This window comes from Lissotriton helveticus, chromosome 1_1, assembly GCF_964261635.1.
Source record: "Lissotriton helveticus chromosome 1_1, aLisHel1.1, whole genome shotgun sequence".
Lineage (NCBI taxonomy): Eukaryota > Metazoa > Chordata > Amphibia > Caudata > Salamandridae > Lissotriton > Lissotriton helveticus.
In genome coordinates this window covers 364,687,562-364,710,158 of record NC_136057.1, presented here as the reverse complement: position 1 = coordinate 364,710,158, position 22,597 = coordinate 364,687,562, and the positions used below count along the sequence as shown (strand labels likewise).

General features: G+C 44.3%; 2 protein-coding genes across 13 annotated transcripts in view; one reads left to right on the top strand and one right to left on the bottom strand.

The window, feature by feature from the left end:
• CACNA1C (calcium voltage-gated channel subunit alpha1 C) overlaps window positions 1-22,597 on the top strand; it is a 2,299,705-nt gene that overhangs the window by 1,697,881 nt on the left and 579,227 nt on the right. For all 6 annotated transcript variants that reach the window (XM_078673661.1, XM_078673663.1, XM_078673662.1 and 3 more), the window contains exons 12-13: window positions 2,027-2,187; window positions 5,905-6,130. In XM_078673661.1, the coding sequence (XP_078529787.1) occupies window positions 2,027-2,187; window positions 5,905-6,130 (387 nt within the window). The remainder of the gene's footprint in view (window positions 1-2,026; window positions 2,188-5,904; window positions 6,131-22,597) is intronic.
• Window positions 1-22,597, bottom strand: part of LOC144808862 (uncharacterized) — a 433,476-nt gene that overhangs the window by 176,129 nt on the left and 234,750 nt on the right. The gene's annotated exons all lie outside the window — the stretch shown is intronic.

Here is a 22,597-nt window from a genome sequence, read left to right as displayed (position 1 = left end):
GGGCAAACATGTGTGCTCTAAAATCGGCACGAAATGGCGAGAATTTGCCAATAAACATTAAATGAAACATGGACAATTAATTAATTAAAAAAGAAATAACAGGAATCATTGGGGATCAAACCCTGTGCCCGTTGATTGCATGCCCAGATAATCAACTGTGTGAGCCGTCCTAGACTTAAAGATGAAGCAACCAAGAAGCAGCCACTCTTGCCAGAAGTAAGGTTATAAGGGGCTACAAAGTACAACAATGCTTTATTAGAAGTAGACAGAGCAGTTCTTACATTATGCGTGGATAGAAAATGCAGCCGGAGGCTCCAAATGTGAGCAGGCTGGTGTTTTCAATTAGAACAGAAGAAAACTCCCCATTGAAGAATTACTCATCACAGGATGGCCCACTTAGTAAATTCACTGGCCCAGTTAGTAAATTCACCGTAAGAAAAGAATACAGCTCCCAGGTAGATCTGCTTTCTCGAGGAGGATGCAAGCCGGTGGGTGTGGTAGTGGGAGCAAACATATGGCTCTGTGTGTAGCTCGGGACCCGGGCGGCCTCCAGCAAAGAGAGCTAACCTGTTTGTGGCCCTAAAATCATCACAAACGAGAATTTGGCAATGAAAAATAAATGATACATGGACAATTAATTAAAAATACAATAACTGGAACTGTTGCGGATCAAACCCGGTGCCTGTTGATTTTATGCCCAGATAGCAAACCATGTGAGCCGTCCTAGGCTTAAAGATAAAGCAGCCACGAAGCAGGGCACAGTGCATGCATTTAATAGGGGCAAGGTGGGGCGGCACAAGGCTCATGCGCAAGTAAACGGGACCCGAGATTGTCTCCTGCAGGAAAAAAGGCTGCAACCACCATGCTCAAGGGGCTGAGATGAAAAAAGATGGTAGTGCAAAACTAAAAGAGTGCGCGAACACAACGGGAAAAACTATTTTGTGAAAGGATACCTGTAATAGGCTAATACTCCAGGGGAGGAGCAAGACAAAAGAAGGTGGGACATAGATTGCAAATAAACCATTGAGAAGCAAGCTTTTGCGAGGGACGCTCTGAACCAATCAGCCAATCAGCAGCGAGGGCCGGAATAAAAGCCCACATACTGTAAACAGCATGTCTTTCAGACAGCGCATGCGCTGCCTGGGCTCGACCTAAAAAAAAACTGCAGGAGTGAAAAAAGAGGAAGAACATTTGCTAACAGACCACACTTAGATGCAAGTGCGTAGATGTGAGAGCAGTGCAATGCATGTGTTTCTAGTTATGTTTGGTGTTTTATTGTGTATGCACACTATTGTCTTACATACATCAAAGTGCCTTTACATTTATTGGTTAAAGAAATATGAAATTATACTTGTTCCAAATTTAGTTGGATAAATGTGAAGAATAACAGAAAAAATAAATATGGTTAAATAAACTGAAATGTCAGAAAAGGAACTTTAAAACTTGGAGGCCTACTGACACGTAGTGTAGCAGGGTTTGTCCCTTCTATTGCAATATGTGTCCAGCCACTTTTGTGCATTATTCCCTCTGAATACCTGAGTGCTGGCTAATTCTGAGAAACATGGCGTTTCTCATCATGCCACTAAAACACTAGGTTCAACCTGCCTAGTCTACCTGCCAGTTCTGCCAAGCACAACATCCTTGAGGTTACTGGTGGTCTTACAATGGATTAGTATGAGTACATGCTTGATGGTTTCTGTGATGGGAGTTGGACTAAAGAGACCCTCTGCCTGCCCTTGATCATGACAGAAGATACAGGATGTATGTGCTTGGTGATCAGCCACGGTAGCATGATTTGAGTGAGTGCATTTTCATGTTGATTGAACTGTGGCTTACAATGTGCATTTGGTTGCTGCAACATATTTTCCCACGCCCTTGAAAAGCCATGCTACCCATTTAACAACAATTTTTCTGAAGTGATAAAGATGGAATAGGTACCCTTCCAGCGTCGTCTCATCCTTTTGCTCCAGCCTTTTAATCAATGATGACTGCATGTTAATTATATTTTTCCTCATTTTGTGTGAAGCCGCTACTGGCGCCGCTGGAACCGGTTCTGTAGAAGGAAGTGCCGTGCTGCTGTCAAGTCCAATGTGTTCTACTGGCTTGTGATATTTCTAGTGTTCCTCAACACCCTGACCATCGCCTCTGAGCACTACAACCAACCAGACTGGCTCACTGAGGTGCAAGGTGAGTGGTCATTCTCCTAGTCTGCATTACACTGTATCCCAAAGGAGCGGCAACTGACTGTAGCAAGGGGAGGCAGGGCGTCATGGAGTAGGAAGTGGCTTAATGCAAAATACTGGACCACCCCTGAAAAATGAACTTAAAGTCCAGTAAAAGGGCACTCAGATTGACTGCTCACAGTTGTATAAAACCAAAGGCTAGGCAGTTCGACATAAAGGCTGCCAGGGCTTACACTATGCCCTGATCACAAATGTAATCTCGTAGCTAAGAATACACTGCGACGGGAAGGCTGTGGTGATGTGTCCTCAACTCTTTCAAGCTTGATAAGACCAAGGATTAATGCATTCATCAAGTACCATGTTCCCATAGAAGGAGTGCGATGTCTGCAGAACTTCACTGAGCTCATGCTAAACTTTCCTGAACTTCTGCAAAGCTTTGTTAAACTCCTGCTCAACTCTACTGAAGACTTTTGTGAGCTCCTAAAGAATTCTTCTAAGCAACAAAAGTGAGCTCCTGCATAACTTTGAGGCACTCCCACTGAACGTGGGCAAGTTCCTGCAGAACTTAGCTGAGATCCCAAAGCATGAGGGAGTGTAAAGTTACTGGCAGGCCCCTAAAGAACTTGGTTGAGCTCCAGAGGACTTGACTAAGCTCTTGCAGAACATTATTGAGTGGTAAAAGAACTTGTATGAGCACTCAAGTAAGAGAACTTGTGTTTGTTGGCACAGGGTTTATAGTTGGCCTTGCTTTAAGGTGACGGATGAGGCCTCATTCTGGGGCATGCCCAGATGAGGCTGCAACTGTAATGCTGAATGGAGTACGTTGTGACTGCGTCTGCTGCACGTGGGCTGAGGAACACACAAGGGTTGTTCAAATGACCAGGATGCGAGATCTAGAACAGCCAAGAATGTATTTTTGGAAGAAGGTGGAGGTGGAGGAGAACAGTTTACTGAAATGTGTTTAATTAAATTCACTTACGTAAAAAAGTTAAATAAGGCTATGGGTACATTAAGGACAAACCAGGGGATGTATTGATTTCTAAAGAATCGTGGATGGTGGACAGTACTGCGCTTGTTATCCACACCATCAGATAGATGAGTTGCATTTCCATTCACCACCCCTATGCATGCATCAATATATCCAACCTCAGATGCAGGGTGTCCTCCCCAATCCTAATTCGTTAACATGTTCTCATCCGTCATCTTACTTCTGTAACATAGCCCTGCCATTTCATTCTTGTTTAGTTAGATAAGTCTTTCTTAGTCCAAATTCTGTGACAGAACACCCATCTTAGTCCTAATTATGCGACAGAGACTTCTCTGCAGTTCTAATTCTTCAACAGACTACTACATAACCCTAATTCTGAAACAGAGAAGCATTTTTCGTTCGAGTTGTGTTACAAGGACTCCTCCTTAACCATATTTGTGTAACTGTGACTCTCCCGCGGTACTAATTATAAAATAGACACCTTACCTCCTAACCTAATTGTGTAACAGACTTTTCTTTGCCTTGTCTGATTTCAGTAACAGACATATCTTCTTCTTAATTATTGTTTAATACATTCCCCTACTTAGCTCTACCTCTGTAATAGAACATTCTCCTAAATGCTATATCAGTGACCAAGTTCACCACCTACTCCTAACTTTTGAGTAGACTTACAGCTTTCTACTTAGCAACATTTCTGAGAGATAGCGTCTCATTCTTAATTCTAGTTCATAATTTAACCACATCCTTAATCCCATTTCTGTCTTCTTCCTCAATCCAAGTAGTTGCTTTTGTTCGGTTATAAGGCTGCCATTATATTCTTAGTTCTGTACTCAGTTCTCCCTACCTTCTCCAAACCATTGGTTCTCAAACGCTGTTGAGTCCTCATTCCTTAGCATATGCCCAGGATATCTGACCAGAAAATATTAAAAAAAGAAGCTCGTAAAATGAAAATCCCGAAAAAGAAAAGGTGAAATATTTAACGTTTTTATGTTGAAAACATAGAAGGTCTTTTTTAAACCATATTTGTATGTGGTAAGTTTAGAATTAGGTATAGACTCATGGGTAAGAGTAAGGCATATCATAAGCATTAGGCTTAGCTTTAGGGTTGAAAGTTAGTCGTATTGTTTACATTAGGTTTAGACTCGAGGTTAAGAAACATAAATTTGCCATCTAGGTGCCTGCCGCTACACAGTGGCAGGTTACCCCTAAACGCGTCAAACATGGCCTGATTACTAATGGAGAGCACATCAACAGCCGCTTCTCCAGCCTTCCAGATTTCCTGATCCCCACACAAGTAGCATTGTTTTGTAGGACATATCTGGGTGATGTAGGTGGCCTAATTGAAAAGGTTAAAGCAGTGAAAAGGGGTTCAAACAAGCTATAGTTTCCTAATAGTTCTCTGACAGATACAAAAACCAGAGTGGACTAATGCAAAACCATCTGCACCAGTCTACCAGCCAATCAATCAGATCTATTCTATCTGCCTCATGTTGAACCTGCGTCATCTATCCTCATCACTTCAGTACTGTGGATCCTACACTGGCTACTTATAAAACAGCTAACACAGTTCAAACTCTTGTCCATTGCCCACAAGACCCAACACGGCAAGGCCCATGCCACCTAACTAAGATCTTCTAGGAGCCCTGGCTGGCAAGATATATAAGGTCAACCACCCATAGCGTATTTTCCACACAATCCCCTGAAAAGGAGAAATTTGGAGGGAGAGCTCTACACTCTCATGGCTCCATCCTCTGGAATCTCTCCTTCCTCCCTTTCGGTTGAATAAGATACCCTGAGATGCAGGAACGGATTAGAAGCTTACCTATTTCAGAAGGACTTTGGCTCAGCACTCCCTATTGCAGTTAGGATTTGCTTCTACCTGCAAATCCAATGGCTGCATGTGCCCAGTTCTGGAACACCCAGAAAGCAAATGTTCCCCTCCCTTGAATGATTGCACTTATACATATCAGACAGTATCCTACACCAGTTTATGAACTTGTACTCAAGGCCTCGCAGGCGTATTGAATGTTAAGTGTCCAGTGTTTTAGGAACTCTGTATCAAACAGACAACAGGGGATGATGATCTCACATCTGCACAGGATGCAGGCCTGTACCCAGGGCAAATTCAACAAGGCATGGCAAAACTAGACATACATCTGATGTGCCACCAGTAGGGTAGTGCGATATTCTTCATACAGTCAGAAATGTTTACCACTGCAGTTGTTGGGTATGAAATAGGGGCAGATTGTCTTATTTTTGGGCAGGATAGCAAGATGTATTTTTTGCTTTATTAAGTACATCTGTACTCCATATTTGCTTTTAATATTCCCAAAACACATTGTTTAAATCTGCAACTTGACATATTCAGAGTGAGAAGGTAGCAGGTGCCCCAAGTGAGCCTAATTTTATAAGAGATTTAGGTTTTCTATCCCAGGGGCATCCCTGATGCAAAGCAGAACAACCCAGCTACGGATGGCCAGAAGTAGTGTTTCTTAATCACTAAAGAGTGTTGTGTTTTTCTTTTGTGTGTTTATACACCTCTCTACTAGGAAACCCCCTTTTTCTTCAGCACCTCTTGAAGAATTATTTAATGTACAACCTTGGAAGTCGCGTGTCTTTCTAGAAGTTAGGAGCATCCCAACTCCGCCAGAACTGGAATCCTGCTCACTGAAATATCTCAGATTTCCATGGCCTCACGTTGTGCTGATTCCACATTCTTTTTTCCCTCCTCAGATACGGCTAACAAGGTGCTGCTGGCCATGTTCACCGCCGAAATGTTGCTCAAGATGTACAGCCTTGGTCTCCAGGCCTACTTTGTGTCACTCTTTAACCGCTTTGATTGCTTCATTGTGTGTGGCGGTATCCTGGAAACCATCCTGGTGGAGACCAAGATCATGTCCCCCCTAGGGATCTCTGTCCTGCGCTGCGTCCGGCTCCTGAGGATCTTCAAGATCACAAGGTACGGTTGATGGGATCTAACCTCGGTAGATCGAGAAGTACATGTTTAAGAGATTTTTAATACAGAACAAAAATTGATAGTTAAAGCTAAAGGTTACCTCAGAGGTTTTAAGGGAGTAATGTTCACAGCCCTCTGAAGTAGATACTCAAATCTCCTGCTGATTGGGGTTGGGTAGTGGAATAAAGACTGCAGAAGTGGTTGCTCATAGCTACTAGCCAAGCATAGAAAGAGAAATAACACCGCTCCTGTCAACTTGGAAAACTTACCTCTACAGAAGAATGGCTTTGGAGAAGCAGATATTGAACGAGCCTGGGCCACTCACAAAACAATATAGATCACAAAAGAAATACTGCAGATGCCTCTCTGGCTGCTTTGCCAAATTATCTCCAAACCCCATTTTCCATGAATACTAGAGATGAACTGTACTGGTTTCCTTGTAACCCATGCTACAGCCTGTACTAAATGCCTGAAGATATTGGAGCCCTAAAGTTTGGCTCCTGCATTAAAATACAGAAAAAATAAAAAGCCCATAAAATATAACAAATGCAATTTGTAATAATAGGTATAGTAATAAAATAGTACATTTGCACCTAAACAAAAAGATAAAATGTTAAATTAAATAAAAGGCTTGGGAACCATTTTAATTAATTAATTTAACTTATTTTCTTAGTAATGCTTATAATGGATAATGCATAAATAATTAAAGGAAACAAACTGTGTCTAATTTTATATCCTAACTCCATCAGTAATAAACAATAACTTCCCATTTTAGAAATTAGATCTTATTAAAAATCATAACTGAAAATGCATTCCAGTTCTCAGCCACTGTGTGCGAACGTTATCTAACTCTATAATTGTAAACATAATGTAAACATGCATGTTGTCATACATACCTGCAGTCTTTGATCTCAGCTCTTACATTTGAATAGGTGTACTATATAGAAACTTGCAAACACAATACTCATCGATGGAAGGCAGAGTAAATCCACAATATTATAAAGGTTGTTAATTTTTCAGACTCTAAATAAAAAGTTCTTGCTATTGGCAATACCTTCCCACTCCTACTCTGCGGCTTGGTAACCTTTCAATCACGACGATCTAACCAGTTCTTCAATAAAAGATGCCAATAAAGAGGGATGTGAGTTTTCCAATGTTTTAATATAATTGTTTTTTATGACTAATAGAGCCTTAATAGGAGGAATTTCTGTTTGACTAAAGCCATGTAAAGCACACATTTCCACGGTGGGTTGGGCAGTGAGATATTGATTCAAATGATCTTATTCCTAATTTCTGGCCACGACGAGTTCATTTTGGGCAGCTCCACAGCATATAATGCAAGTGTCCTCTGAACTGTTGTCAATGAGTACATGACTCAGATCTTACTCTACATTTCGTATGCCCTTCATAATGAGTGTGGTGATATCGAAGAACGACCTGGAAAAGTCGTTCAATGCAGTCCTTGTACCTTTACTCTACACCACACCCACTATTTACCGTGGAGAATATAAAACAAAGCCACTCCCATTGATTAACAAATACATTAAACCATACCAAGCGTCATATCCTCACTGTCATCGCCAATCAACGGGTGTTTTTCAGCAGCAGGTGAACTTTTTTCCACTTTTTAACTTTTGGTGGGCATTCCTCTCCTAGGCGCGGTCAGGAGCAGTGACTGTATGCAGTGCCAAACTATCACTTGCACAGATGCTGCCTCAAGCAGGGGTTTTTGATCTCAATACAATGCTATAGTCTGTTAATGGGTGAGCCACAGCGGTAAGGCACTGCAGTCGCTCGACTTGGCTTGGGTACGCTGGCTTAAGTACACTGAACGTTTATTGGGGTTATCTGCGACCGTATCAGTGTAAGAATGTCAACCCCTCAAAAAATACCACATCCACTATATCGCCTCCACTATGTCAACAAGTTAAATACATATAGGTCAGTACAGATTTACTATTCTTGATCCTACATCTGCTTACCTTGATCTAGTCATAGTTGTGGAGAAGTGTGGCTCACTGCTTAGAGCGGCAGTCCCTGGTGTAGAGGCCTGGCCCGGGACCAGGGTTCAAATCCCGCCTCGGCTGATCTCGGTGATCTCGGCGGTTCTTGGGCTCATAATTCCTCTGACCTGATTTCTCGCCTCGGTGCCTACTCTGAGCACGAGTCCCACACTGCAACTCTGGGCAATAGCTTGCTTAGTCTCCACCACGGCCCCCTACAGCGCTGGGATGCCTGGTTGCACCCTGGGGATGCCCAGGAGTGGACATTTCAAGGGGAAAAGCCAGGACGGGTTCCCTAGCGGTATGAGTACAGCGCCAGGACACTCCTGAGTATCAGTGCGCTTTATAAATACGCCTACATTTACATTTACATATAGTGGATGAAATATTTTTGGGTCGATATTTCGACTGCGATAGAGTGATCTTCCTATCGCTGTTAGATACGCAGGTGAGTTAGTCAGCATTTGTTGGATTGCGTTGTCTATTGCATCATAAAACAATGGCCTTGGACTGGTTTCTAGCAGTAAATGTTTTTTTTTCAATAGCATCACCTCGTAATATAAATATTATCAGTCTTGGATGCTGAGTGAGAGAAACAAGACTCTCATAACCGTAGCCCGCACATGCGCACACCGCTGCCGGCTCTGTACAAGCGCCAGTGTTATAAAATGTTTATCATATATTAGAGCGGGACTAATTCCCATTGAAGTGCTGCCGTATAAGATTAGCCTGGATTTTCATCTGTGTAAATGGAGCCCCAGGCTCCTTTGGCTTGTTTCGAGAGGAATAACATACTGTCCCAGTGAAAGTGCAAACATTGCCGGCTTGATGGATGCAAAATCTCTCAGCAGTGTTTAATTAACCTTTTGTATCCAGGGTGGAACTGCTTGTATGGCATTCAGGCTACTGTTCTAATATAAGGCACACGCTTTAGGAAAGTTCCCAAATGCATCCAGGTAGGCCGACTACTGTGGCTAACATTGTGCTTTAGAAACTGGTCCACTTTCAAGTAATCCCTTAATCGCACCTAAGATCACAAATTTCTCAAATTGTTCCACACCAGGTGCAAGTTGCTCCTACAGCCCAAGCCCTCTCTCTACATTCTGGTGACGGTTTACAATGTGTAAAGCAGACCTACACATTTCAGATACATAGAAATAATAGGACAGGAACACATATATAAATTATAAGATACACCTTGAGATATCTCTGCCGGTGGGACCACTGACCAGTGACCCTATGGACTGTTGGAATTCTGTTTTATATCCTGTTTGTTTTATCAGTGTATTAGTCCAACATGTCAAACTAATAAATACTTTAGGAACTATGATTCCCCTACTTTTCCTAACGTTAAAAACACACGGTCATTGGTATCATCTTGCCACCTCCTTGACCTAACAACATCATCCCTGTCTAATGATCCCTTTCTAGCGTAAAATCTTTATTAGCCCAGCAATCTTTTCATCCATAATTGACATGGGCTGCGTCTTCCTGATTTTCCCAAAGCATGGGACGGCCCCTAACTCTTCTCCAGTCCACACCACAACGTTAACGTCTTTGACAAAAACCATGATGATTTTCCAGATCACCTGCCCTAAGTACAACATTTGGATCCATATATTAGATCTCCCAACTATAACTAGTAAAATGTTTCTTTTTATTTCTGTCCTGCCAACAATGAAAACACCAGCACTCAAAGGAGTTTGCCTACAGTTTATTGGAGTGAGTGGTTGTGTGGCTTTATCCCCTCTGGGACACACATCACGTGCAAGGTCAACCATTGTGGAGGACAGAGAAATTATCACGACCTTCAGTTGGTCATACCATTCCCCAGATACCACAGAGAGAGCATGTGGATGCCTCTGCTACTCTTATGTCTATTGCGCTTGCAGACTTTTAGCTCATGACTTTTCTATATCAAAAAATTATTTTCTTCCAGGAAAGGTCCAGCTGTGGCTGCAGAATGTAAAACTAGATTGTTCAGAAGATGGTTGTTGTGGACATAAGCTAGGGCCCAAAGCAATGCACTATGCGGTGGGACCATCTTAAAGCTGGCGTTTCCCTCCTTGTTTGCTGCTGCTTTCCTAGGATAATGTTACAGCTGTCTGCCCTGGGACAGGTCTCCATTTTGAGGAGACAGGTTTACCCTGCAGAACACAACATGGAGGCTGTATTGGAGACCACGCGTTTTCTGTGACCAGTGTTGCCTAACACACCATCACGTATCTGACAGATCATTAGAGTGGTGCCATGGTCAGGATATGTGCCTCAAGTCTGCCCGCACTCTTACTCCCTTTGTGTCTTCTCCTTAACTTACCCTCCCTATTGTAGCAGGGGTCCCGATCTCTCTCTCTCTCTCTCTTGTTTGTTTTATTTTTACTTCTCTTTCTCTTCCTCAATACTTTCTTCTCTCTTTTTTCTTCCGTTCTCTCTTTATCTTGCTGATTGATTTATACAAGTGATACAACTGATTCTCTCGTATTGCTTCTTTATTGCTTTTTCCACCATATTAACCACTTCGACGCTAATGACAAAGCCAGCTCGTCATGGGCGTTACCTGCCCTGCGCTCATGACGAGCTGGCTTTGTCACAAACAAGCCATTTACTCCTTTCTCAGCGCAGGGCAGGTAAACGCGGTAGCGCTGAAGGTGTTAATTGATATGTCGGTGATATATATGACATTGATTATATCTATACTGATGAATGCTTATTTATCTATTTATTGTGTAACTCTCTTTTTGGTTGTATTGCTTATTATGGTATTTTAATTGTTTATATTTCTTCTCTCAAACTAATAAAGATATTAGAACAAAAAAAGTCTGCCCGCACTCCGCTTTAAGTCGAGAACTTCTGTTGGCGTATTTGATTTAAGCGTGTTGTCCCTAAAAAGCTCTACTTTGAGCAGAGTAGCTATTTTGCATTGCCGGCAACAGTTTCACAACAGACCTCACACCATCAGTGTACACTGATCCAAAAATGAAATTCAGGGAGGGTCATTTTCGAAATGGAGATGTTAAATGAATGGTTTACTAGAAAAAACAGGAACACGTAAAAACTGTCTTTGCTGGCAAAACGTTCAAATGTCCCGCGTGCCTGTCTGGATCCCTGTAAGTAATGAAGCAAGCATAGTATCAGCTCTGGCGATCCTGGGCTCTGCACCTGGCTGTGTGCGAGGGCTGGCAGGCCCTGCCGCCTGGGACGTGCAGCAGTATCCCACATATGCAATGTCTCAAGCACTAGGAACAGCTTACTTAAGAGGCTGACCTGCCATGTGTCACCCAGCTGCAACCGCGCAGGCCTTTGCTGACTCCATAGTCCCTGTTAAACCTATTCCTCTCTGAGCCTGTCTGGAGTTGCAGACAGAGTGAGAGGGCCAGGGTCACCTAGTGGAACCTTCTGTATTCAATGCACAGCTGGCTGTTTCCATTGCTGGCCACGCCCCTCCTCAGTAGAGGATTACTACTCTCACGTGACTGCACAGGGCTGAAGCCCTTGGCACGGGGTCTGCCCTACGAGTCTCGTTTACTGCCCTCTCTTGCACATTTTCTCTCGCGTTGACTGATGCAAAGCGTTTCGCCAGAACACTCGTGCATTAACCTCATGAGAGCCACTTATCTGCAGGCAATGGCATGCAGCCTCCTTGCACGCCGTGCACGTGGCAGGTCCTCCCCATCACTGAAGGAGGTAGTGATCTCTCCCTCCTAGTCATCATGGACTATGGCAGGAGCACCACACTCTCACGGGCGTAAGCACACTTGAGACCTTGTGTGTAGTCACAGCCGTGCACTCTCTTGTAGCGAAGTCTCCACACTCTCAAAGGCTGATTCACTAATGTTTACAGAGCACAGTTTCTCATAAATCCTAGGAAAAGAAATGTCAATGTTTGAGAGATCTGGTGCTTGCAGAAAGTACACCAGCACAAATGCAACACGCTTTCACCAGGGTCTCAGAATCTGACATACATATAAACTCCTGCAATGTATCTTTAAAAAGACAAGCCTGTGGAATACTAAGGATTTCATCTGACTTTCAATGAACCCTTGCAATTCGTTTCATTCTCTGCAGGTCATATTTCACCTGCTCTGAGCCCCTCCCACGTGTCCTTGTGCTAAATAAAGCAACTCTTCCTTGTTCTTCCTTGTCCCTTGTTCTACAGATTACACTGGTAGCGTCAGAGGGCCTTAAATTGCATTTGCAATGCAATAGGTCTTGCATTTATGATTCAATATAATTGCATTGCAAATGCTTGTTTGTAAAAGTGCCCCATGCTGCGCCTTCACTTTAATGTCGGCCGCGCCACTTACCTTAGACGAGCCGCGTCTAAGGAAAGGAGCGCAGCTGCCATTAAAGTAAAAGCTCGGTATGGGGGCGCTTTTCCAAAAAAAGCATTTGTTTGTCAAGTTGACAAACACATTTTTTTTGTAAAAGTTCTCCATGCTGCAGTTTCTCTTTACTGGCGGCCACTCTCCTTTCCTTAGACGCAGTTTGTCTAAGGAAAGGGGCCCAGCCACCATTAAAGAGAATGTGCGGCATGGGGCAGTTAAAAGAAAAAACGAATAATAGTTCAGAGCCGCAAATAAACCAATGGCGCGGCAGCCATGTGATATGGGCAAAAAATAATAAAGCGTTGTGAGAGAGTGTGTCCTGCCATTTAACGAAATAGTGATTGGAGGCTGAAATTAAAGCCTACAGAGTAACAACACATGTAACAGGGCATGTCACCATGGGGGTTAGAAAACGAGACAAGGCAGTACTAACGAGGGATTACTAAGCCTATTGACTATCGAGCCTACGCGCTGCCCAGGCTCGACCTAAAAAGGATTTATTTATTTATTTTAAAAGTTTTATATAGCGCGAACAAGATCTTTGCAGATAACAGAGCGCTTTACAAGGGAGGTGGAAGGGTGGGGAAACAGGGGAGCATAGTAGGAAGGCAGGTCAACAAGTTAATGTAAATAGTAGAACTATTACAAATATTACAGGTAAGTAGTAGAACTATTACAAATATTACAGGTATGAGGTAGCATGGCATAATTGTACGTAGGTCATCAACAATGTAGATAACACTAAAATAGAACATAATACAGATATGAGTAAACATTTTAGACTAGTACAAATAAGAACCCATGTGCATAGGAATCAGATCGGTAATACTGATCGGATTGTATCTCAGACGTAATTGTTCAAGTGTATTTAGCCATAAGGATACTTTTGACTTCTTTCTTAAAAAGAAGAGAGGAGGAGATGAGCCTGGTTTCCGGAGGAAGTGCGTTCCAGATCCTGGGTGCCATTCCTGAGAAGGAGCGTTTGTATGTTTTTTCCTTCCGGAATCTTCGAGGTTTCAGCAGAAGATTGTTTGTACTTCTGGTGGTTCTGGAGCTGCCGGAGACTGTCAGTTTATGGGTGAGGTAGCTGGGTGATTTCAGGTGTATAGCCTTGTGCGTCATGCAGGCAATTTTCAGGTGTATTCTGGCTTCAAGAGGCAGCCAGTTCAAGGATTTAAAGTCAGGGGAGATATGCGAATGTTTTTTAGATCCAGTGATGAGTCTTGCTGCTGCGTTTAGTGACGCTCTGAGGGGTGCAGTTGTAGTTAGGGGGAGGCCGCAGAGGGCCACGCTGCCGTAGTCTATGCGAGGGATGACTAGTGCTTGAACTGCTGATTGGAAGTCTTTTGCTGGGAGGAAGGGTTTAAGTTTCCTCAAGGTATTTATTTGGAAGTTCGCCCCTTTAGTTGCCTTGCTGATATGCTGCTGCATGTTGAGGTTGGTGTCAAGTGTTATGCCTAACGATTTTGCTGAGTCCACGATGGTCGGTTGGACATTGAGTGCTGTTAGGTGCTTAAGCCATGTTTGTGCGGAAGATATTTTCGTGGGGGGTGAGATTAGGAGGAACTCTGTTTTCATAGCATTGAGTTTGAGGTGGTTGTCAGCCAGCCAAGCTTGGGTGCTTCTGATCGTTGAGTTCAGACGCAAGATGTCTTTGGGGGATTGTAACTTGAGATATAGTTGAGTATCATCGGTGTACATGTGAAAGTGTACATTGGATGATTGTAGCAGGGTGGTGAGAGGTTCCATAACTAGGTTGAACAGAGTAGGGGATAGACAGGAACCTTGTGGGACACCTAGCGATACCGGTACTGGGGAGGACATCATGTTTTTGCTCTTGAATTTCTGAGACCGGTTGTGTAGAAAGGAAGTGAACCAACGAAGAACAGTCCCAGAGAGGCCCATTCTTGTGTTTAAGAGTTCGAGTAGGTTCTCATGTTTCACTGTGTCAAATGCTGAGGAGAGATCGAGGAGGATGAGGAGGCAGGTATCATTTTGATCTAGAATTTGGAGGGCGTCGTCAATTATGTGAGTCATAGCTGTTTCAGTGCTGTGCCCTGCTCGGAAGCCTGATTGATGAGGGTTGAGGAGATCAAACTGTTCTATGTGCTTTGTAAGTTGTAGTTGAACGCATTTTTCTAAAAGTTTGGCGAGAGTGGGAATGTTGGTAATCGGACGGTAGTTGTTTAGATCAATGATATGGACATGAGGCCTTTTCCGCCTCACATCACAAGTGTTTATACATTGTCTGCAAGCACAAGATAATGCACCAAAATTAGTGCAAAAGAGTCAGAGCAAGTGTCTGACTTTGTAAAAGCAGCATACTGCCAGGAGTTATTAGAAATGTAAAATGTTTTTCCTTCAAGCATGGATCATTAGTATATTTACAGTGCGTTACATTCTGGTTGGGTTTTAGGATTACTTATGTTTTCAAGAAAGCAATTTAGTTTTTTCAACCCATGTCAAATAAGTGCCGATGCGGTGGCCAGCATGTGAATATTTAACTGAATAAAAACATTATTTTCAAACATAGAGGCTTTAAGCATGTCTGGTTGTATATCCCCATCTCTGGCAATTATGCATATTATTCTGCAATAAATATTGCATCTGGAGGTCACTCCTCATTCCCCTGGTAAAATATCCCACCTGCCATATTACAAGTGCATTATATGTGTAAAGTCTAGGGCCCTAGGCCCTCATGCAGCACCAATGAGCGCACAGACACATAGTTGGGATAACTAGAACTGGTCCAGGGCACGTGCCCCGGCCTCTTTTACTGGCAGGGTCACCTGACCGGTGACACCTGTGATAGATGGATGGGTGTGGGGTCAGTGTAGAGGCCAACCCTCTGGGAGTGGCTTGTTACATAGGACATATGCTGGAACACTAGAATATATCCAGCAGATCACTACAATATCCAATGGCACTTGTAATATGGCAGACAGGATATCCGTCACGTTTGTGACAGAGAAACCCGCCCGCTGAGCTCTAAATCAGGCCCTATGTTCCCACATGCTACCATATGATAGTTTTCACATACTGCATTAGGTGATTAGTCGGCAGCATTCACTACTCTGAATACGGGGTGGGAATATGGACTGAGTTATCATTGAGAGCATATATTAGAAGGTTAATTAATTCATACAGTATTTCTGAGCATCAGTAATAAGTTGTGTTTGATGATGCCTCCTATAAAGTAATTTTGTGAAATTAATTCACCCACAGGCATTGAGAAACAATCTCAGATCACAGTGATAACAAATGAAACAAAAAACACAGCCATGGCGCTGTGTACTAGGCGGATGGCTGTCTTGCAGTATTGGCTGCCAAATCTGCGCCCATGAGATGGGCTGAGGGAACAGTGAACAGCTGCCTGTGTTTAAGTTTGCAGTCATCCTAGGTAACTGCCTGGCTGTTCTTAGCTCAGTTCAGAGACGCCAGCCTACACTTCCGGGCGGTGCCGCTCAAGTGTGTAATTGACTATTGACTGGCGCTTCAGGATCTAGTGGGGCCACAAGTGTAATGGCATAATTTCCTAACGTAGCCATGCTGAAGACACAAATGTTTGCCCTGTGACTCTAGCGATTAAATGCAAGGATAACACTGCACCCTGCTTATTCCGTATTAATACTTTCGCTCAAGAAGCCGCTTCTCTAAACGATGCCATAGGCACAGTGGAGCACATTTGGGCACATATCCAAATTCTCATTTTGGAGGACTAAAGAAACAACTGTGTTCAACTGTGTTTAGAGAGAATGGCACACCAAAGCAATTGAAGGTGCTTGTATTGTTGAGGCAAGATATGCAACAGTCATCAGAGGTCTTTATTGCAGGTAAAGCGAAGTTCCAGTTTTATCAATCGAGTTAGCATTTTCTCTAAATTTACTCTGTAACATTGACTGGTATATAAATTAGTGTGCCGTTCATTCCTAATAAAGTCCAGCTTCAATAGGTTTCTTCACATTTACTTTATAAATCAAACATTAATTTGACAGCACCCCAAACCCTAAGGCAGTTATCTATGTCACAAAAGAAGGAAAGGCTGTAAGGATATACTCCTGTTTCAGCACCAAACCCAGACAACTGGACAACTCTGAATCCTCATACTAACTAATTTACTCCTTCCATCTCTCTATTTGGAGTAGGGCTGGAAACCTGCCTAACATGTTTTGGGCAAATCCCCAAGGACTAGTGCTAGCCATGTCAACATTCTGCGTCTACACCTAGACATCTGCACTGAGTCCTAAGCTCTTCGCTTCATACTCATGCCTCTGGGTTCTCTCTTGGGGCCTTGCTGTCATAATAAGAAAAGGGCAATAACACCGTAACTGTCAGCTGTATTGCCCTTACCGGGTTCGGACGACCCGAGGGTTAATCATTCAGTTGCATTACTCAGTGATAATACTGCGTCACTGCGAAGTGGACACTGCCCAAAGCTTGACCCATGGTTCTGTCTGAAACTACATGGACCTGAGTTTCTACAGTTGTCTCGACATCAGAACCCGTTGGAGGAACGATGGATGTTGATGCTTTCTGGGTTCGGATGGCTGACTCAAGCGCAAATGTGATTTCACAACCCAGCAGAAGGGTGTGGACTGCCTATGAATCCTGCATTCTTTGGGTCCAGAAGGGCAAAGCATTGACAGAGGATTTGTTAAGTTGTTGGATGTGCGCAGGGGTCCTGTTGATAACATCATTGATGGGCCAGTGTCACAGCTATTTTCGATTCTCAGTATGTTGGGTATTTTAATTGACAGACGTAAGCGTTGCTTGATAAATAAATGCAAGCATGAAGGACTCAACAATTTTGTGTTGCGGTTACAAACTCTGGCAGTGACGTGTAGATTTTATGGTGTGTTTAGAAACTGTGGCGGTAACATGTAGGTCTGACGGATTCAATCACGAATTAATTTGTGACAAAATCATTATACATACTAGCAGTTCCGTTTTGGAAGTGCAGGTTATGGCTCAGCTGCAGGAATATATAGTTGAGGTATGAAAAGTGGAGCATACTGAATGGCGTGCAAGGATAGTGAAGGGAAGAAATTATCCCTATACCCATCTAGGTCTCCCATCATTGTTGTAACCTATGTTTTCCTCAGTACTGCCCTCTAGAAGCTGATTCACAATTTGATTAAAGTTTGTCAATTTCTTGGTTCTCACTACGAATGTACTCCTTCTAGGTGGTTTCAATGTTTGGGTTGAACAACTGGTCTACCACCACTCTCAGGCTCCCTTACATTTTGCAGACCATTTTTTTTGTCTTCTCTTCTCTTCTCTTGTCCCCTTTTGCTGGTCTCTGGACTTGCCCTCATTCCATATCCTTGGACCATCCACTTTGTAATTTTTCCATAATCCTCATTCACTCTCACTCAACCTCTTCTCCCATTTCAGCCTCTATCTTTCTGCCATGGTCTACACTTTTGGTCACGAACCTAGTCATTAAACTATTTCCTACTTTCCCCATCCTGGCAGATGAAACCATTATTGTCATTGCTCAATCCAATGAGCATCTGACTGCAATACATGAAGTATGGATCTACTTAATGGAGGCTGCCGTGCGGCTGCGCAGCAGACCTGCCAACAGCACACCCGTCTGTGCCTTTCCAGACCAGTCCGCGCGCAGCGCCAAGAACCCTGGCACTCCAGACTCCACTGCAGATCTCAGAGCCCTGGACCCTGGATACTGCAACAACTGCTGCCACGCATCTCTTTGCTCCACAGGAGGACCGTTCACTTGCCACCGCTGTCTCTTCACCTACAACCTAGAACCACCTGCCATCACAGAAACCCGAATTAATCCCACCCCACCCCACCAACCTACACCACCTGTAACTACTCCGATGCCACCTGATTAACACCAGATCGGTCTACAAAAACGCCACAGAAGTCTGGGACACCAGCTCCATCCTTGCCCACGATGTAACCTTCATCGCAGAGACCTGGCCTAACCCCTACTCTGCCCCCAAAATTGCCACTTCATGGCCCAACGGCTACAAGATGACTCTCTGGGACTGCACCAACAAACACGGAGGTGGCATTGCCATCTTCCACAAAGTATCAATTCGTTGCACCACCACCGAAGATGACACCACACCGATGATGAATACTGAATTTCCAACTCCACACCGATGACAAACCAACTATAAAAGGCACCCTCGCCTACAGACCCCCCAGGACCTTGTACTGGTCTTTGCGATGCCATCGCAAAATTCATCTCCCCACTCGCCATCGAATCCAAGCACCATATCTTCCTCTGAGACCTGAACTTCAACCTGGATGACCCCAGAGACACGAACTCCACCAGCCTCTTGGAACAAATGGACCGTATCGGTCTCACCCAGCTGATTACAGACACCACATACAGAGCAGGACACACGCTGAACTCCTTCTTCATGTCCAGCAACAGACTCAAATACAACCATACCACAGAACTCACCTGGACCAAACACTCCATCATCCACTTCACCATCACAAGAGCACCTCACACCACCCTCAATCTTCCCACCACCCCCTTCGGAAGCTTGAGCAAAGTGACACAGACCCAAAGGACAGATGCCTTTAGCACCCAACAGCCCAATGCTGCAAACAACATGAAACAAGCAGTCAAGAACTTCAACACATGGATCACCAACATGCCGGCTGAGTTGCCCCCATCAAACCTGCCTAACCCCTCAGATCCACCAAACACGCCCGCCGGTACACCCTGGAACTCAGCACAATGAAACACAGCTGCATGCAAACAACTGGAGAGAAGATGTCGCACCAGCAGAGATTATACAGACCAAACCACCTTCAAGTCAGCCCTCACCAGATTCCACCAATGACTTAAAGACGCGAAAAAGGATGCCCTTGCAGACGGCATTGAGGCAAGCGCCAACCACTCCAAGGAACACTTCACCTTCGTCAGAGAGTTTCACCTGTCCAACAGCCACTGACAACATGATCTCTCCCTCACAGGAAATCTGCGACACTCTAGTAATTCACTTCCACAACAAGATATCCACCATCTACAGAAACTTCGAGCCCCAAACCACCAACTTCCTCAGCCTCCTCACTACAGCAGAAGCCTTCCTCAACCAACATCTCACTGCTGGAGGAACAACTGAGGAACACGGGACACCACAGCCATCATGAACTAAATCTACTTGGGAGCACCTATGGACCCCTGCTACCTCACCCTCTTCAACCTGCGAAGCAATGAGATAATTCACCAACTCACCACCATCCTCAATTCATCTATCGCCACAGCCACCTTTCCCGATGCATGGAAACACACAGAGGTCAGACCTCTCTTCAAGAAACCCTCCACAGCCCCCAGTGAACTCAAGAACTACCGCCCCATCTCGATGTTTGCATTTCCTGCCAAAGTCCTGGAGAAGTCCATCAAAGAGAAGGCCCTCAACTGTCAGCTCACAGAACATCTGAAGAAAAACAACCTGCTAGATGCCTTCCAATCCAGTTTCTGAGCCAACCACAGCACAGAGACCGCCCTGATTGCTGCCACAGGTGACATTTGCACCCTACTTGACAAATGTGTATCTGCTATGCGCTTATCCTTCTCGACATCTCAGCAGCTTTCAACACTGTTTCCCCCTACACCAGAGTTCTTCAATCTGTGGGGCGCGCCCCCCTGGGGGGGCCCGACACCATCCCGGGGGGGGCGCGCACTCCACTCCAATCTTACCTTTGTTTGTTGAACTCTGGTATGGCTGGAGGGGGGTGCGAGGGGAGATCGATGGGGCAGGAGGTGCCCATTCTTTTGTCCTGTTAACTCTCCCAGGAGGGGGTTAATTCACGGAGGTGACAGCTTCAGCTGCAGTGCAGGCAAGGAGTCTCCTCTGCTAAAAACGAAAGCAAACAAACACGCTTTCTGTTTTAGCAGAGACCCCTTGCCTTCCACTGCCATAGCTGCCAAGGTTACAGATTGCTATGTGTGACATTTTTATAATTTCAAAGTAATTATGAGTGACATTTCAACAACGATGAGTAACACTTTTTACATATCAGAAATCACACCCATTTAGCATCGAGAGACTTTAAGAAGACCGTAAAACAGCTGTAATGCACCAAAAATGTAAGGGTACACACATAGCCCAGGGGTCACAACCCGGCCACAGACTAATATATTTAAAAAAAATAGCAGTTTAATAAAAAATTAATTAGCTGATTACAGAAGGGCGCGCAGCGCCGCCCGTAATTTATTATTAACCTGAGGCAGAGAATAAGTTACGTGGGTATTCTAGGCCATTAACATACGACACAATGAGGCATCTGGGGACAGGGGGCCAGGGGTAGTTCACAGTCTGGCAGTATTATCTCAAAAAGATTGTGAGCCGTAATAATTCATAAGTAGCTGAGCGGCCTCCCTGTCCGGGGTCCGTGCTACCTAAGAGTACTTGCACCAGTGTGTGTCACGTGCAGGCTGTAAAAGTAGTCTAAAATCACATATAGCATAGAAGTGTTTACTAATACCTTTAAAACATACCGTTAGTGTTTCAGGTGTTTACTTAATAATGATGACTAATTACTTCTTGTGGCAGCTCAGCTGAGCCCGGTGCCGTGAAGTCAGATGCCAGTACTGCAGCTCTGCTCCTATAGTGCTGCACAGGTTCGCCGCGGTGACTCGGAAGGCCTGAGGTCATGGGTCGAGTGCCGTCCCGCTGGCGCCGGTAATATATATTGATAAACTATTGCCTCCTGTGCAGGCAGCAGGCAGCGTGCACTCTGACTCTCAGACTCACTGAGAGGGACCTACTGATGAGCACAATACTCCTCGATGCAATGATAGAAACAGCAAAATGCCAGTCGCTGCACATTATGCTCAGTTTTAAGACACGCCCTTAATTACATCAGACAGGCCCCTTGGAAATACCCCCAGTTTTTTTCATCCTATTTAAAGCCTTGGAAACAACACCTTGTCACGCTCACCTGGGGTCCTGGCATTGTGCATCATGCAGGACTCATGATTTCCAAGTTTTCAGATTGCCTATGTACAGGGGCATAGTGAACCCTCCCCCCACCTCACCCCACCCCTTGCTTTAGGAAATACAGCAGGGGCTAAGTTCTTGATGGGCCTCTTCTGTCTGCAACTCTGCAGACAAAGGCTTAGCTCATAATTAATGTGAAAGGGGGTGAGTGAATAAGTGAAGGAATGGGTGAATGGCTGGATGGATTAGTGAAAGTATGAATGGATGAGTGTAGGGGTGAATGGAAGGTTGAGACAAAGGATGGATAGATGAGTGAATGAGTGGAAGGATGGATGAGAGAAAGGGTAAATAAATAGATGTATGGGTGGAATGGTGGATGTATGGGTGGAATGGTGGGTGGAATGGTGGATGTATGGGTGGAATGGTGGATGTATGGGTAAATGGGGGGATGGATGAGTGAAAGGATGGATAGATGAGTGAAAGGGTGGATGGATAATGAGAGAAAGGATGGATGGATGCACAAGTGGAAGGATGGATGAGGATAAATAGATGTATGTATGGGTGGAAGGGTAGATGGATGGGTAAAAGGGTGGATGGTTCAGTGAAATGGTGGATGGATTAATGGAAGGGTGGATGATGGACGAGTCAATGGGTGGATGGATGAGAGAAATGATGGATTGATTGATGTATTGATAAGTAAAAGGATGAATAAATAGATAGATGGATGAGTGAAAGGGTGAATGTAAGGATGGATGAGTGAGTGAGAGGAGGGTAGATGGACAAAAGAATGGAAGAGTGAAAGGGTGGGTGAGTGGTCAATGGGTGGATTCATGAGTGGATGAGTGAATGGATGAGTGGGTGGATGGGTGAAGGGTGGATAGAAGGATGGGTGGCTAAGTGAAAGGGGAATGGAGAGAAAAAGGGAGGATGGATAGATGGATGAGTGAAAACATGGATGAATGTTTGGCAGAATGGATGGGCAAATATGTGCATGGATGAGTGAAAAGAAGAACATAAAGATGGATGAGTCAAAGAATGCATAGATGAGTGAAAGGGAGGGTGGAGAGCAGGAAGAAAGGATGGATGGATGAGTGAAAGGTTGAATTTGTGGACGGATGAGTGACTGGGTGGATGGATGAGTAAGTGAAAGGATGGCTGGATGGGTGAAAGGGTAAATGGTTGGATGGATGAGTGGATGGGTGGAAGAGTGGA